The sequence below is a fragment of the Ambystoma mexicanum genome, chromosome 4q, assembly GCF_040938575.1.
Source record: "Ambystoma mexicanum isolate Mex_15411 chromosome 4q, UKY_AmexF1_1, whole genome shotgun sequence".
Taxonomy (NCBI): Eukaryota; Metazoa; Chordata; class Amphibia; order Caudata; family Ambystomatidae; genus Ambystoma; species Ambystoma mexicanum.
In genome coordinates this window covers 101,582,608-101,600,204 of record NC_090928.1, presented here as the reverse complement: position 1 = coordinate 101,600,204, position 17,597 = coordinate 101,582,608, and the positions used below count along the sequence as shown (strand labels likewise).

The following is a 17,597-nucleotide window of genomic DNA, read 5'->3' as shown; positions in this document are numbered from 1 at the left end:
TGGGAAGCAAAGAGGTCGCTAGAGTTTACTTTTGTGTTATTTGCTAACAAAACTCCTTGTTGATTTGAGCCCTTCTTGTAAAAACTCCCAAAATGAGAACTGTCCATTTGACCCTCTGGAAATCTGCATCCGACTCTTTAATGGTCGCGGTCACCCTCTGCCACAGGAAAGACAAGATGGGAGAGGGGTAAGCCTCCTGCTGTAAAATGAATTCACATCTGGAATGCTCTGCACTGTAAAATTCAAGACTGCTCCCTTTACATTTTAGAAAGTTGACACAAACCTAAAGTTTGTTGACACAGTTTTAGCTCTGCACTTCTGACATGATTGTTTTTTTTTCTTCTATTGTATTATTACATTTATTTATTAGAAGATGGCAGCAGTGAATTAAGTCACTTTGTGCCTCTGCAGGAGGAAGGGGAAAGGAAGGAACTACTTGTCTTGGAACATTCAGATCAGGTTAAGTGCACTGCAGGAGGGAAGACTGGGAAGTGTCAGGGAAGGGTGCAAAGACGTCAAGACAATACAATACAGGAAGAAAGTGCTATGTGCCAAGATCCAAATCAACAGAAAGGAAACTGGTAAAACAAGCATTAAGTAAGATCCAACATGAGCGAGACAGAGGGAGGAGATGTCCTAGAGCTAGAAAACGGACAGGTGGGCTTGCCACAGTCAGGGAGCAACATACTAGAGGTCAACCTCTTTCTAGAAGAGGAGAGTCTTGAGACCTTATCAGAAATTATTCCTGGCCCTACCATTGCTCCAGAGGCTTGACCTGTGGCGTCGAGAGTCCTTCCGCAGAGCTTCTTTCTCTTCAGTCACCAGATACCAGGTATCTAGAAGAGGTACATTTTAAGGATCAGGAAGGACAGTTCTTGGTGTCCTTACAATGGAGATATGCCAAACCCATGATCAAATCCACCCAGTGAACAATGTAAAGCGTTCTGAAAGAGATCATGGTGTCCACTGGGAGCCAGTGCAGAGATTGCAAGGTTAGCCTAATGTAGTCATTAGGTCTTAGTCCAACGATAAGTCTGGCTACCTTGTATTGTAGGATCTGAAACTGGTGGAGTAGACACTTGCGAAGACCAATAAAGATACTGTTGCAATAGTCCACCTTAGAGAGAACCAGGGACCACAACAGTACCATTGTTGAGGAAAGATGAGCAACTGGGGCATGCGCTTGAGCAGGTGCCTTTTTAGAAAGCTTTTTGAATTGTTGGGAGGAGAGCGAGCTATCAAAGATAAGATCCAGGTTGATGGTTGCAGGGACTGGAGCAGGGGGAGGGGTGCCCATAGATAAAGGCCAGAAAAAAGAAAAACAGGAAGGATGGATTGTGAAGCCCCTGAAAAGGATTACGGTATTGACCATGACATTAACAGTTACCAACAATCCAGTCCTGGATATGAGAGACGTAAGATGTGATTGGCCTGGAAACTAGAGAAGAGTCACCACCAATTTGAATGTGATCTGTGTGCCATGGCGATACGTTTGGAAGGTGCAGGAAAAAGGTGAAATAAGTTCAGTTAGAAGTTGGAGCTAAGTGTTGAAGAGCCAGGGGGAGAAGGTGGAGCCTTGGTGCACCCCACAGTTGAAGATTCTTGGCTCTGGCAAGAAGGGCCTGACCTGATCTAGGTCTCTGTCATGAAGGAAAGTCAAAATGCACCCAAGGGCAGTGTCTTTATGTCAGAATAATTGTCCAACTACCAAGCAGAGTGGCATGGTTGAAGTGTCAAAGCAGAGGATAGGTTGAGTAGGATCAGGATGGCAGGGCCAATTCTGCCTAAAGAGGCATCACTCATATCAAGGAGGGTAGGCTCGGAACCCTCTAGTGGGCCAGAAACCAGACTGAGAATCATGGAACAGGTCGTTTGCTTCACTGAAGACTACACGCTTAGAAACGTACATCTTCTGCAGGATTTTGCCAATGAATGGAGTGATGGCAATGGGGCAGCATTTTTCTTTTCTTTTTTTTTTTTCTTTTTTTTTTTTTTACCATAAGTCGGATGTGAGCCATCTGTAACTCTCGAGGAAAGACTGTAACGGAGAGAGCTATTGCACGGTAGGCAAGTGCACAAGCTAAGGTAACTGTTTATTCTGTTTGAAGAGTGTATCATTGTCCCAAGTGTCTTTTGTTTAGTGCCTTCAAACTTGATTTTTTTGGGGGGCAATGTTTGGGCTTGATACATGAATATATAGATGTTTGCATACGTCCTTACTAATATTAGATCTGTCTGGATGCTTTTAGTCCATCTTTGCATAAAAGGCTACCCCTGAAAGGAAAGGGCTGAATAAAAGCAAATTTACCCTGTTCAGGGCTGGACTACAGTCAGGGGACGGACAGAGGGGCTACTGCTCTACCCTTTGCCCCATACCCAGTGAGGGTTTGCATGCTCACAGCCGAGTTGTGGGTAGTTATATCATCTACCATGCATACCCTATGGATAACCAGGCAGATAATCAGTGTGTCAGACACTTTTACTTCCTAAAACAGAAATACTCTCCCCAAAAAGGAGAGTAAAAATGCTTGCAGCAAGAAAAAATGGGAATCAACAGAAATATGGGACGCTGTCCCGCTCCACGTTTATGTTCAGGTCAGTGTTACCAGCAGAGCAGTGCCACAAAAAATGCTCCAATAGTATTACTGTGTGGTTTGAAGAGGCACTTTAAAGGTCAAAGTACATCCTTTAATGTGCATGAATTTCTAGTTACAGGGAAGTATGTGTAGAGGAGGAGTCAAGTACCCCCACCAAGAGCTCCGCCCCATGTTGCCTATATGTTAGGAACCGGAAATGGCAACACGTGCAGTTCTAGTGAAAATGCCTATACCACAAAGAATTCTTGAGACAAGATACCCATTGAGAAAACCCTACATACATGCACAAAGAAACAGTGCTCTTCTGGATAGGGTCCGGAAGAAGTGTGCATATGAACGAGAAAGAAGTCTGGTGACGTCATGCGAAGCAGAACTGCTGCACCCAGAAAGGATGCACGAGGTAAAGGAACATAGACATTCTAAAGATCTAAAGAGGAGGTGAAGGAAGGAGCAAGTTACTTACCTGTAACTGTTGTTCTCCTGCATGGGTCTGGCATGGATTCACATGCTCATGAATATAAGAATATTCCCCGTCGTCAGGCTGGGAATCCTCGGTAAAGAAACAAATCAGTATCAGTTTCGTTTCTGATCTGTCTTTCTTAGTAGTAACCAATCACTGGTCTCTGGGTCATACTGCCCCCAGCCAATGACTGCTCTCTCCCTAAACCCCGCCCTCGGCAGCCATCCTCAGATTTGGTAGCACGTAAAGTGGTTTGCATGTGAATCCATGCCAGACCCATGCTGGAGAACAACAGTTACAGGTAAGTAACTTGTTCCTTCTCCAGCATGGGGTCTGGCATGGATTCACATGCTCATGAATATAAGAATACATAGCAGTACACGCATGCACAACCACGGGAGGTGGCAAGGCTCAACATTAAGCATTACATAAAACTCAACATTAAGCATCTCTTACCTCCTCACCAGGCTCACCTTAAGCGAACAGGTTGCGCAGCATTGCCTGGCCGACTCTGGACTCCTCCCTGGAATCCCGGTCGACGCAGTAGAATCTCGTGAAGGTGTGCCGACCTCCACGTAGCAGCCCTGCAGATGTCCAGCAGGGGCACACCAGACAAGAACTCCGTGGTAGCAGCGATCGCTCTGGTCGAATGGGCTCTCGGACGGCCACGCAATGGTCGGTTTGCCAACCGATGACAGTGCATGATGCAGCCGGAGAGCCATCTGGAAATGGAAGCCTTCGAGAGAGCCTTCCCTTGGTTCACAGGTCCAAAGTTCACAAACAGCTGTGATGTCTTCCGAAAACCCTTCGTTCGGTCCACGTAGAACTTCAGCGCTCTAGCTACATCCAGCGAGTGCAAAGTCCTCTCAGTCGGCGACGAAGGCGATGGGAAAAAGACTGGTAACACCAAGGGCTCGTTGAGATGGAAGTCCGACGGCACCTTGGGCATGAAGGAGGGGTGCGTCCTCAGCACCACCCTCCTCTCGTGGAAAGTCAAGTATCGAGGCTTGCAGAAAAAAGGCCTGAATGTCTCCCACGCGTCGTGCAGAGGTGATGGCCACAAGGAACGCGGTCTTCCACGACAGAAACTTCAACGGAGCCGAATGCAAGGGCTCGACTGGCGGGCCCATGAGCCTTGTCAGCACCACGTTGAGTTCCCACGCCGGGGCTGGAGCCTTCATCGGCGGGAACGATCGGAACAGCCCTTTCATAAACTCCTTCACCAGGCGATGAGACCACAGGGACGACCGTCCTGCAGTTCTGGTGTATCGGGAAATTGCTGCCAGATGTATCTTGATGGAAGCGTGAGCTAGTCCGGCTTTGGCCAGCGACAGTAAGTACGGCAGCACTTGAGGGGCTGTAATCCGTAGAGGGTTAATCTTCTGTGCATGGCACCAGACAGAGAACCTCTTCCACTGGTGTCTGTAGCACTTGAGAGTTGAGGACGCCCTGGCCTTTGGAAGAACCTCTCTGCAGTCAGCCGGGATATCGTACCCTCCAAACTCTAGTGCTGCAGGAGCCAGGCCTGCAAGTTCAGCGACTCAGGGTTGTGATGAAGAATGGCGCCTCCTTCTCTGGAGAGCAGATCTGCGTCCGTCGACAGTTTGACTGGTGGGGACGCTGACAAGTCCAGAAGGTCCGGGAACCATATCTGTCTCGGCCACCTCGATGCGACGAGGATCATCCTGCACCGGGACCTCTTGAGTTGGTTGATGAGCCTGAGCAGCAACGGCGGGAACGCATACAGGAACAGGCTGTCCCAGGGGAACGAGAAAGCATCGCCCATGCTCTTCGGCTGGGGGAACCTGCTGGCGAACCTCTGGCACTTGGAGTTCGTCGCCGTCGCGAACACGTCGATTTGGGGTTTGCCCCATCGCCGGAAGAGTTTATCCACTTGATCCTGGCATAGTTCCCACTCGTGGCAAGTGTGCAGCTCCCTGCTGAGCGAGTCGGCGATGGTGTTTTTTTATCCCTGCTAGATGAAGGCACCAGAAACATCCCCTGGTCAACAGCCCAGTGCCACAGATCCTGGGCCTCCTTGGATAGGGCTGGGGATCTGGTTCCTCCCTGCTTCCGGATGTAGAACATCGTGGTGGTGTTGTTGGTGAAGATCCTCACCACCTTGCCCTTGAGGGACGGGAGGAATGACTTGAGGGCCCAGAACACTGCCCGGGGCTCCAGTATGTTGATGTGGAGCGGCCTCTCCTCCGGGAGCCACAGGCCTGTCACGTGAAGATCTCCGGTGTGCGCTCCCCACCCCTCCAGGGATGCATCTGTCATCACGGTCACCTGGTATGCTGGGGTCTGAAAGTCCGTGCCCGCGGCAAGATGCACGCGGGTGCCCCACGATCGAATTGCCTGGCGGAATACTTTGTTGAGTGAGATCTTGTCCTCGAAGCTGTCCGTCGCTTGTGTCCAACGGGCGTCGAGGAACTCCTGCAGAGGATGCATCCGAAGCCTGCACAGGCGCACCAGATAGATGCAAGAGGACATCATCCCGAGAAGGGACTTGATGGACCTCACTCTGGCCACGTCCGTGGCCAGCAGACTGTACCTTGCCCAGGATGGCCTGTGTTCTTTCCTCCGACGGCGAGGCCAACTGCGCTACTGTATCGAGCTTGGATCCCAGAAACAGCGCGACCTGCGACGGAACTAGCTGGGGATTTGGGGAAGTTGGAGAATCGCAGGTCCGTGAGCAGCCGGACAGTCTTTGCCGTGTGTTCGACGGCGAGTTCCCTTGTCCCTGCTTGGATGAGCCAGTCGTCCAGGTAGGGGTAGATGTGGATCCCCTGCAGGCGCAGACGTGCCGCCACTGGTGCTAGGCACTTGGTGAACACCGTGGGCGCCGACTTCAATCCGAATGGCAGGGCCTTGAACTGGTAGTGCCACCCTTGGACTACGAACCTGAGAAACTTTCGGTGTCCTTTTAAGATGGGGATGTGAAAGTATGCATCCTCCAGATCCAATGACGCTAGGAAGTCGCCTTCCTCCAGCTGTCCCAGCACGTGCTGGAGGGTGACCATCCGGAACTTCTGTGCCTTGATGTATTTGTTTAGCCGATGTAAGTCCAGGATGGGACGCCAACCTCTTCTTTCTGACGAGGAAGTATCTTGAGTATACTCCGGAGCCCCTAAGCCTCTTTGGGACGAGCTCGATGGCTCTATTCTTGAGCATCGCCCTTACCTCCAACAGCAGTTGAGGGGTGTGGTTTTCCTTCCTGGCTACGGGTGGAATTCGGGGGTACTTCTTTAGAAATTCCAATGTGTGCCCGTGGGCCAGGGCATGCAGCACCCAACGGTCGGTGGAGATGGACTCCCACACGCTGACAAACTTTGTCAGCCGGCCTCCCATCGGGGTGCCTCGGTGGGGGCCCGAAGCGGTGGCCGGTTCAGTCTTGCTTGGAAGCAGCCTTGCCGCCTTGGCGACGACGGCAAGATCCACCTGACTTGCCTCGTCCCCTGTAGGCTTCTTGCGACAAGGAGCGGTCCGCCAGACGGTAGGTCGAGGAGCCACCGCCGAATCCTTTGGAGGCACCTTGCTTGCCTCCGGAGTTCCGAAAGGGCGGCCGCCACTGCTGCAGAACTCCCAAGGCCCGAGCCGTCTCCGTGTCGGTCTTGATGGCCTGTAGCGACTCATCCACAGTCTTTGCAAACAGATTGTTCCCGTCGAAGGGCATGTCCAAAACCTTGGCTTGCACGTCCTGGCGGAAATCCGTCCCCTTGAGCCACCCCTGCCATCGAAGGCAAACGCTGTTGCCCAACTGGCAGAAACCGGTGTCGGCAATGTCCATGGCCACAGTTATGGTGTGGTCCGACGCCACCTCACCCTCCTGTAGGATCGCCAGGGCCTCTGCCCTCTTGTCGTCCGGGAGGAAGTCCAACAGGGGGGCGATCTTGTACCACAATTCCCTGTCGTAGCGGGCCACAATCGCTAGGGTGTTGGCTGCCTTAATCGTCGTCGCCACCGACGAGATGACTCGTCGTCCCACGGCATCCAGCTTCTTTCCCTCGCCGTCCGGTGGGGAAGTTGAGGATGAAGCCGCCCCCCCGCCCGCTTTCTTCTTGGCCGCCGCTGAGACGACCGAATCTGGGGTCGGCTGCACCCTAAGGCACAACGGAGCGGCGTCGGGGACCCGGTACTTCTTCTCTTACCGTCCCTCTTGGCAGGTGTCGTGGACGGGTTCTTGAGGAGGGCAAGTCCCTCGTCCCAGATGTCATCCAGCAACGGCACCGCGAAGACCGTCTTCCTTTTGGCCTTGCGCCGTTGGTAGAGGAAGCCTTCCTTCTTCTTCTTCTCAGGGCAGAGTTGAAAAAGCTTGGATGCCCTGGCAATCATGGCGTGGAAGGAGCCAATCTCGTCGGGCGGGGATGCCCAAGGAATCGGAAACAGGAGGCCAGTCCCATCGGCACCGCCATCGTCATCCGTCCCCGTCGTGGCCGTGTCCGTTCCCGTGTCGTCCCTCGGGATCCGGGAAGGCGACAAGGGCTGAGAAGGCCGTGAGGGCTGAAGGGACACTGGATGAATTCTCCTCCTCTTGTTTGGAGGGCTTTCCGACGGACCCGGTATAGCTAGGTCGTCCGTCGGGGCAATCTCGTCCTTATCTCCGTGCATAAGGCTTGGATTGCCGTCACAATGGCTGCTGAGTTGTCCTGAGGCTCGGGTTGCAACGGGCGTGCCGGGAGCGACGGTTGTTCCTCCATGGGAACCTCGTCGTCGTTGCCACCCTCGCTCTCGTCATCCCCCTCCTCGGGATTCCTCCCGTGGGGCTGGGCCTCTTCCAAATTCTCGGTCAGTTCCTCCTCGGAGGTTGTGTCCGTATCTGTAACGGCCACCGCCCCCCCCCCTCTTTTTCCACCGGGGTCTTCACGGGGGTCTTCTCGATGGGCTTAAAATAGGATTCCCTCCGCAGAGGCAGGGAAACTCTGGGCCCCGAGGGCGCCTCCACTGGGATAGCCTCCAAAGGCTTCGCCAGGGCCGCAGCGTCTCCCTCGATAGAGGCCTTAGCCGGGTGAATCAAGGCCTTCACCACCTTGGGCGTGCTCGAGTCCTTCACCTTAGGGGGAGGGTCACTGCCTCGCTCCCACTCGGCCGGTTCCTCCGAGATCGACCGGGGCCTCACCAGAAGCTTAGCCGGGTTCTCACATTTTCTCTTCCCCGAGCCAGAGCGTTGGCTCGCCGTTGATGGCGTCGGTGAAGGTGCGCCCTGCCTGGCAAACGAGGAGCCCAACCGTTCGGTGCACCCAGTACCCGCAGACTGCGGTGCTTTGCCTTCTGTTGGGCCCCCGTCGCCGTGGTGCCCTCACAGGACTTAGAAGACCGCTCGAACTTCTTCTTCTTCTTCTTCTTCTCACCTGCTGGGCTCTTGCCTTCCAGCCAGTTGGAGAGACGGGTCCGGCGATCCCTCATCGTCCGATCCGTCATGTTAAAGCAAAACGCACAGTCCTTCTCCACGTACGTTTTGTCCTTGTGGAGGCAGTAAAGGCATTTTGAATGCTCGTCCTCCTTGAACATATTTTGCAGGTTGAATCCAGGGCAGATCCTGAACAGTTTGCCGGGAGTCGAGCTTCCCTTCTCCTGGGCCATGTTCTTCTTGTCCACGAGGTAGGCCTCAGAAACTTCTGGAATCCTCCAAGAAGCGTAACTCGATGAAAACTTCACCATTGAGAGGCGTAGATAAATCCGAAACGGGTCCCCGTTGATCGGAGGTAGAAACGGTGGAGCTTGAGGCTCGATTAAACCGAAAAAATGAGATAAATCTCTTTGAAAAAGCAAAAAATGCAGTAAAAGCTCGAGAGCTATAGCACGAGGACTCCCAACACTTGAGTGTGCGGTAAAAATCTGAGGATGGCTGCCGAGTGCGGGCCTTAGGGAGAGAGCAGTCATTGGCTGGGGGCAGTATGACCCAGAGACCAGTGATTGGTTACTACTAAGAAAGACAGATCAGAAACGAAACTGATACTGATTTTTTCTTTACCGAGGATTCCCAGCCTGACGACGGGGAATATTCTTACATTCATGAGCATGTGAATCCATGCCAGAACCCATGCTGGAGAACATAGACATTCTATAAGATCTAAAGAGGAGGTGATAAAGGTGAGCAACATTTCGGGCTTGAGATGCTCATGCTACAGAAACGCTGAAGAAAATGCAAAACCATTTTACAATTGTACAGACGCAGTAACGCAAGTAGACAAAGTGATCTTGAGGCTGACTACGTAGTGAATAGTTTGCGGCGATGCGCAGGTGTATACATATAGGAATGTATAGAACATGGATATTCCATGATGCACTTTAGCATTGCTTGAAACTCCATGATTGGAAAGGATTTCAGTGTGGCGCAGTTAGAAATAAGCTGATGGCGAAGGAGAAATTCGAGAAAGGCTTGGCTGGCTAAGCACCAAGAGTAGAGGCCACAGTGAGCCTGGATGCCTGTCAAAAGGCTACAATGAACGTGAGAAAGAAACAAACTTTTGTGTGAGGCAGTATGAAAAAACACTGAAGGCGTCAAGGGTTGTCATTTAATAGTATTATATGCAGCAAAAGGCTTGAAAGAGTGGTCTCCAGTCACATGATCAAGATCAAAATAGCTTTGGGTCAGCTACACCGAAACTAGAAGAAAAGGCGATGCAGCACTCCCTTTAATTCTCAGGCACAGAAAGCTTCTGCAAGGCCAAGTTCAAAGCCTTAATTGACTGGCAGACTGTAGGCGTGATGATAGATGTGGGGCTAATTGGGTGAGGAGGCAAGACCACGCCAACCCTCCAGGCACCTGCGATTCTAGCCTGCGTGTTGCTAGCGTGTGCAATATTCCAGAAGGGTACAAGTGTGCCAACCAATTGTAGAGGGCCACGTATGAGGGAGCCCTATAGTTTGTGTAACCAATCAATCGTCATGTATTCTGTGACGACGAAGAGGACTTGTCACTTGGGATGGGCTTAGGTGCCCACCTGATTCAGAGACCCAATCACAACCCCCGTCAGTATGGAACGTATACCTAGATATTACTTGTATACCAACCACAATTCCCTGTAGGTTTTTGTAGTTTGCCACATAGTGTGACGTCAGTGATGACGAATCTTGATTATAAAAGTTATATTTTTTATGAAATGTATTGAGATTGTGCTGTGTGACGTCGGATGATGTCCGTTGTACTCCCCGTTTTAGACAAATGATACTAAAACAGAATAAAGTTTTGCCAACTTCCTGAGTCGTTTTGATTATTGAGGTTTGAGTAACTTCTGCATCCCCATCCACCTCTAAGTATTGCTACCTCGTCTTAAAGGACCCTAGTTCAGTGGGTTCACATGCATTATAAAATGTTCTCTGTTTTAGGGCCAACTACATTTTTACTCTCAGCTAGCTCTCACTTCAAAATTTCACCTTGATCTCCTTATATATTTTTTTCATTAGACGGTTCCCTAATAATGATCGAATAAACATCTTGAAAAATGCAAAGAAACAAATGTCCAAGCAAGAGTCTGCTCTAATGGGGGTGAACAAGTTGTGGATGTATCCAAACTTAAAGAGTCTGAGAACCCTACTGAAGTCCCAAAGTGTAGGAGTCTTAAGCATAGCCAATAGTAGATAGTTCTCTGTGGCCCACAATGAACCAACTCGAACTCTGGATTACACTGGCACATACCAAGTCAACTTGCAATTCCAAATATGTAAGAGGCAACAAAGGACCATGTCATGGCATACGCAGGCAAGCCACACAACTCGGCTCGGGGAGGGAACTTATGTTAAAAGGCTGTCAGTGAGAAAGACTACACAAATAAAATGGCTACGCAATTGTCAAAACCCATCTTCACTGTTTGAATGGATTCAAAGTGGAATGATGGCACTATATTTAGTGGACGGGCTCAGGACACTGGGATGTGAATGGACTTTCCCTGCCTGGAGAACACTGGCATAACTCCTCCTAAGTAAAACAACTGATCAGGTTCAGCAGCACTATCCCCACAATGAGGCCTTTCAGAAACAAGCAGTGCTTGAATCACAGAGATTTGCACTGCAGCAAATGAAGAGATGTCAGTGAGCCAACTATCCAACTACTTCTTTATACCAGAGTCACAAGACCTAAAACTGGAGACGCCTGGAGCACCAACCAGTCCCTGCACCAATTATGGAGCCTGCATGCTCCATCTTCAAACTTGTATGTGCCGTCAAAGATTTGGCATTTTAGTTTTGTGTTGTGATTTGTTTTGCAACCAACCAGATCACTCACTGGTATTGATGTGCCTCCTAAATGTGCATGATAAAGCCATTACATGATCAAAAATAAATTGTATAGAAAGGATTGCATTGAAAAACAATTTACAGACTTGGATTCCACTGCAAACTCCTTCCCCTTTTCCTCATCTCCCTATTATCCGGTAACTCGGTGCCTTGATATGGTCGAAAGATTGTGAAAAGAGTTGTACAACTAGCATAATATGACAATGTTTCTTCGTTCCTCTACCTTTTATCATCTTTCCCTCATAACTCCTTCCTCCTCAACTCCCTTCTCCATCAGAAATGTTCAAAAAGTGCTGAATAGGAAACTCGCGTGAGATATTATGCTCCCTCCCTCCCGAGCCCCCACCCGGTGAGGATCCCCTCCTTCTTTCTTACATCCTCACCTTCCCCTTCAGCGTCCGTCTCGGTTCTCTGTGGGGGACGAAATGGGGCAAAACGTGCAGGTAACATGGCCTAATATCAGGTTTCCTAAAGACTATGGAAAGGTGACAGGAGCATGCAGGAATGGATCCACAAACGTAGAAACCCTTTGTGAACTCTGCGATATGATTGGTTTGGAATAGACAGCGCAGTCCCGTTAAATTAGCATAATGAAAAACACTCACAACATTTAAGCACCAAGGGAAATTTGAAGAGGTGGGCGGTTTGGAAGGATCACCCATATGAGAAAGATAAAAAGGTCTTGTGCAAAGGTAACGTTTTTATACTAGGTTTTTATTTTTCAAACTTTATGTTGGCACTGGAAAAAACCTTTTGATGCAAGCAAGAAAAATCCCCCATTTTTTAAGAGGTTTTGGTATAGCAGGTATTGTGGAATTGTTGGTGGTGTCTCCTTGTGAACACTTACAAAGCCATGAAGGGGGTCAACATTTCTAAAATGAGCCTGAGCAGATTTTGGGAATACAGCATTGAAAAAGCTGCACGTTAGGTAAGTAATTGCCTCCTTGAACTTACTAGAAGTTATATTATGGGATGGTAACTGGGATTGATTCCACAAGCCGATGCCATTTGCATGGTCTTAAGGGTCACTTGTGGATCTGAAAGGGAGTTGGGCGTGGGTGGTAAGTGGAACGTCAGACAATTCAGACAGGCGTGGGCTTGGTATATATTTCCACAACACCAGAGACTGGTTCTTTGCGGATCAGCACCGGTGAACCAAAGTCTGCACTTTTTGAAAAGGAGAAAAAGCATGTTAGTTTCCATTGAAACTGTGCACATCTTGAGAAACCCTGCAATAAGAAATAACTGTCAGATGCAAGTGCCTCGCCCCTGAGGGATAATGATTTAATGGCAAGATCTTAATGATAATGGAATAATAATAATTCAGTATGAAGGCGTAGACATAGGGCTTTGTGCAGTTGTGAACAAGAAACAAAACCACATTTGACAATATGTTGTAAAAGTTGCACAAGGCATGAAACCAGAAAAGGCCATTTTGCAAAAATGTGTTCCATTCATTGTGCATTATTACGTTTGAAGGTTCTGCCATCCGAACGCCCCCTGGACCCAGGAATCCCCAGGACTGCATGCAGAACAGAAAGACATACCGCTCTCTTGCTCGATGGGGTCGCCCAGATCCGACGTGTAAGCAGATACTAAGATAATAGCGAACACCTTGTGCGTCTCTGCATACCTGAGGAGATGAAATAAGAGAACTGTATGTGGACCGGGTACACATCACTCCGTTTCTCGATTCAGCAACATCATATTTCCTTATGTGCAGTTATTGAAATCTATGAAACACTTGTGTATAGGCGCGTTATAAATGCCATATCATATCCTATTCCCTGAAACAAGTATACATGGATTCATTTTAAATGCGAACAAGAACATTTCAGAGCAGAAGAATGGCAGGCTATCAAATGCCCTTACTGTAAAACAGGCGTTGACAAAACCAGTAGGTCTACCTCCATTTTAAGTGACATTCCCAGCCGAGTGTTTTTAGGCAATGCCACGAACATGGCACGGTTCTGAAAAAAAAGATCTATCCGCCAATGCCCATTTTAAACAAAAAGGCTTTATTTTGAGCGATAAGCCAGGATGTATAAACATATTAACAGTAACTATAGGATAGTCTTCTCAACTCTTAGGACAACAAAGCAAACAACAAAAACCATGTCTGTGCTTAAAGAGGTTCTGCACCCTCACTGGCCTGTCTGCCCACTATTTCTTTCAGGGTCCCCATTTTGCCTACGGTTTCCTATCCTTCTACACACACGTTTTTCTTGGCCCTCGTGTCCCTAGTTTCTCAGTCCTGGTTTTAAGGGATTCCCGCACCTTTTAATGAACTCAGTGTCTCTATGTTCCCGGATTTTCAGTCCTGGGTCCAAGAGGTTCCCACAACCTTTTGCATTGTATAGTGGTCTCGTTGGCAGTCTCCACCACTTCTCTCTCTGGGGATCCTGGGTTCCTATCCTCGGCTCCACTTGACTACTCCTGACTCGGTCTTACTCCTCAACCCTGCACAACAGGCCATTACCTCATCCCCCAACAGGCTTGACCCCTTTGGATTAAGGCCTCGACCCTCCTAAGGGAAAAAGGCACATACACAAACCTTTTCATGTCGTCACAGGCAGTAGCCTCCAGATGCTTACGAACATTGCCCTAATTTATCTCCAACTCCCTCCTAATAACTGAAAAAGGAAACTGCAGACATCTATATTACTGCGCCACGGTTTGATTTCAATGACTAGAGCTTGTTCATATATCGAAAATCAATTTATTGGTAGCCCTTTGCGATAACACGTGTTTCGGCACAATCCATGTGCCTTCCTCAGATCAGGGCAATGTCTCTCTATCCGATTACAGTTAATGTAACAAAAATGAACATACTATCCAAAAACAACAATTAGAAAAAAGACCCCCAGTTGGGCCACACAGATCATATTAATACCATATGTGTTAGCCAAAATAAAGAAAAAGTAAAGAAAAAAGAAAAATAAATAAAAAGAAAAAATAATTTTTTAGACATAGAAACATTCATTTGCAGTGAATCAAATCACATCCAATGACATTGCATAATGATAAACAACAACAATGCAAAGATTTTGTTTTTAAAGAAAAGTTAAATCATACCATCTGGCCATCAGGTTTCGTTTGGAAATGGGTAAAATGAAAGTGGGAATAAAGATTTTTGTAAGGTTTTACGAAAAAGAAATGAGGGGAAAAATCATTAGGTGAATATCCGGTATTGTATTAATTATAACATTGGTAAGAACCCATATGGGCAATTCACGCTTACCCATCAGCTGACTTTTCAGCTACACATTAACTTGGTTGAAGATTGAGTCCCATCAGACTCTTCTGGGAATAGAAGTAAGAGATCATAATTACTGTACCAGAGTAATAGAGGACCGGACATGTACAAAATCAATTGTCCAAACCTGTGTGCGCGATTACATGTATGCGCATGTTTATTGAAATCTAGCATTTGGATGAATATGGATTTGGGTGCAATTATATTCCTAGATCCATTATTCACCACTTAACAGCATTCACTCTTGAATGCATAACCTCGTCAAAATGGAACGTTATTCCCATTTGACCTTGTTTCTTAGAATATCCGTGCCCCAACCCTATTTTGAGGCTCGCTAGTCTCATTATCCAAAATGTTCCCCTGTCTGAAGAATCATAGGAAGTATGCACCCACATCCATATTCATCCAAATGTGGGAAATAGCGAGTCATGCCCACACATTCACAGCCTCTCGGCTTAATAACACAATACATTTCAAACTTCTCTACCTTCTAATTTGGAAGGCAGCAAGACATGCCTAATAATCATAACTAAGTAGTTCAACAGCAAACACGTTTGTTAATCAGGATATTTGTATTACGACATACAGCATAGGGTATGGAATACATAACATGGCATTTGTAAGCTTGCCTTGACCCAGGAGCTCTATAAGGACCACAACTCCCGGAATGCACCAGGAGGAGCCAATACCCCTCTGTTAGCTAATTCACATAATCTCCAGATGGTTTAACCTCATTATATTAAAATAACCAGAATTTTTGAATCAGCTCAGAGAAGTAGAGAAATGATTCCCCAAACGAGTAAATTAAATGCACTTACATTAGGACCGAGGTCCCATTGACATACTTACGTGTCTACTGGAAACAATCAAGCATACGTCCCAAAATATGGCCGACAGCCCTTCACAAGACGGAAAATAGAGGTAGGACTAGTAAACATCACCATAGCAACATCTTATATACAACAGAACTGGTATGGCGACTTCCATCTTTGCTAACCCGACACGTGAGGCATGAATTTTGAAACTTTCAGGTAAGCCCTAGGGGCTCTCAAGCCCACCCATCAGCGCACCAATTGGCGATGGGTCCGCGCTGCAGACGGAAACCTAATTTCTCTCCCCGCCCCCCAAAATCCCCCTCCGTCTTTGCCCCTAGCTCTAACATTAGAACGCTCAGGTTTGACAGTCACATGTGTTGAAACCGTGCATTCATTCTATATTTAACTTAACGTAACTTAAACCAATTATGTCACAGCCCAGCGGCAACGCATGGAATCAAATGCACGATTTCAATAAACATGCGCTTACATGTAATCGTGCACACGGGTTTGGACAATTGATTTGGTACATGTCCGGGCCTCTATTGACCAGGGCACAGGGGAAAATAAGAGGGCACAAACCAAATATACCAACTGGTATAGTAATTATGATCTCTTACTTCTATTCCCAGAAAAGTCTGATGGGACTCAATCTTCAACCACGTTAATGTGTAGCTGAAAAGTCAGCTGATGGGTAAGCGTGAATTGTCCATATGGGTTCTTACCAATGTTATAATTAATGCAATACCAGATATTCACCTAATGGTTTTTCCTTCCTTTCTTTTTCTTCTTTTTTGTAAAACCTTCCAAAAATCTTTATTCCCACTTTCATTTTACCCATTTCCAAACGAAACCTGATGGCCAGATGGTATGATTTAACTTTTCTTTAAAAACAAAATCTTTGCATTGTTGTTGTTTATCATTATGCAATGTCATTGGATGTGATTTGATTCACTGCAAATGAATGTTTCTATGTCTAAAAATGTATTATTTCTTTTTATTTATTTTTCTTTACTTTTTCTTTATTTTGGCTAACACATATGGTATTAATATGATCTGTGTGGCCCAACTGGGGGTCTTTTTTCTAATTGTTGTTTTTGGATATTATGTTCATTTTTGTTTCATTACCTGTAATCAGATAAAGAGACATTGCCCTGATCTGAGGAAGGCACATGGATTGTGCCGAAACACGTGTTATTCCAAAGGGCTACCAATAAATTGATTTTCGATATATGAACAAGCTCTAGTCATTGAAATCAAACTGAGGCGCAGTAATATAGATGTCTGCAGTTTCCTTTTTCAATTTTTACTAACGGAGTAGGGGAACTCATTGTCTCCGTTTTCCTGCACGCACCATTGCGACACTACCAAGATTGGCTTATGGATTTCAAGTCGCGGAGGTAAACGAGTGATTTTACCAAAAAGTTCCCTGTACTCTCATCCCTCCTAATAACATTTCTAAACTCTCCAGATGTTTCCAAATCTCCTCTTGATGTAGCTCCCCGCTCACTTCCTTCCTGATGGCTTCTGCATTCTACAACCACCTTTGACCATCTGCTCTCTGTAGCCACTTCTGCAAAAACCTACATCTCTCGCCAGGATATCTGGGCTTATATAACCCTATGAACCCTCCCATGAGGCTGGGCTTCCTATGGAGGGCTAGATTTGGGAACCTTTAGAAGAAACCAGAGGGAGTCAGATGATAAGACCTTTGGCTTTTAGGCCTCACATGCAGCTTGCCTTTGGATAATAGAATTACAAATCGCCAGCTGGGTAATGGCGGCGGAAGCCCAAGGAAAGTGGAGATTGCGAATCCCTTGCAGTCATGTTTACCATTCACGAAATAAAAACTCTGCAACCATCTTTCAGCATCTCAGAGTTAGTGAGGCCATCCATAAACAATGTCAAACTGGGAATGTTTCCGCATTGTAAAAACTGGGAATGCCAATATTGGAGTACATTGGGATTCTGCAGCTAGTATGCATACTGGGATTGTGCAAAATAGGATTCGACAGGGTTTTCAAACTAAGTTTACTGGGATTGTGCAAACTTGAAATATATTGAGGTTGCCAATCTACAAGTATACTGGGATTTATTTTAAACCTAGAAATATACTGGGATTCTATTGAAGCAGTCCATCTGGAAGTAGAACAAGTTACTTTCTTACCTGGTAACGTTCTTTCGATGGGATGGTCCGACGACGTATTCCATATCTATGACATGTAATCACC

General features: G+C 47.3%; 1 protein-coding gene across 1 annotated transcript in view; it reads right to left on the bottom strand.

Moving 5' to 3' along the window:
• Positions 1 to 17,597, bottom strand: part of RBBP9 (RB binding protein 9, serine hydrolase) — a 469,056-nt gene that overhangs the window by 166,640 nt on the left and 284,819 nt on the right. The window contains exon 4 of the mRNA XM_069607536.1: positions 12,843 to 12,928. Within this exon, the coding sequence (XP_069463637.1) occupies positions 12,843 to 12,928 (86 nt within the window). The remainder of the gene's footprint in view (positions 1 to 12,842; positions 12,929 to 17,597) is intronic.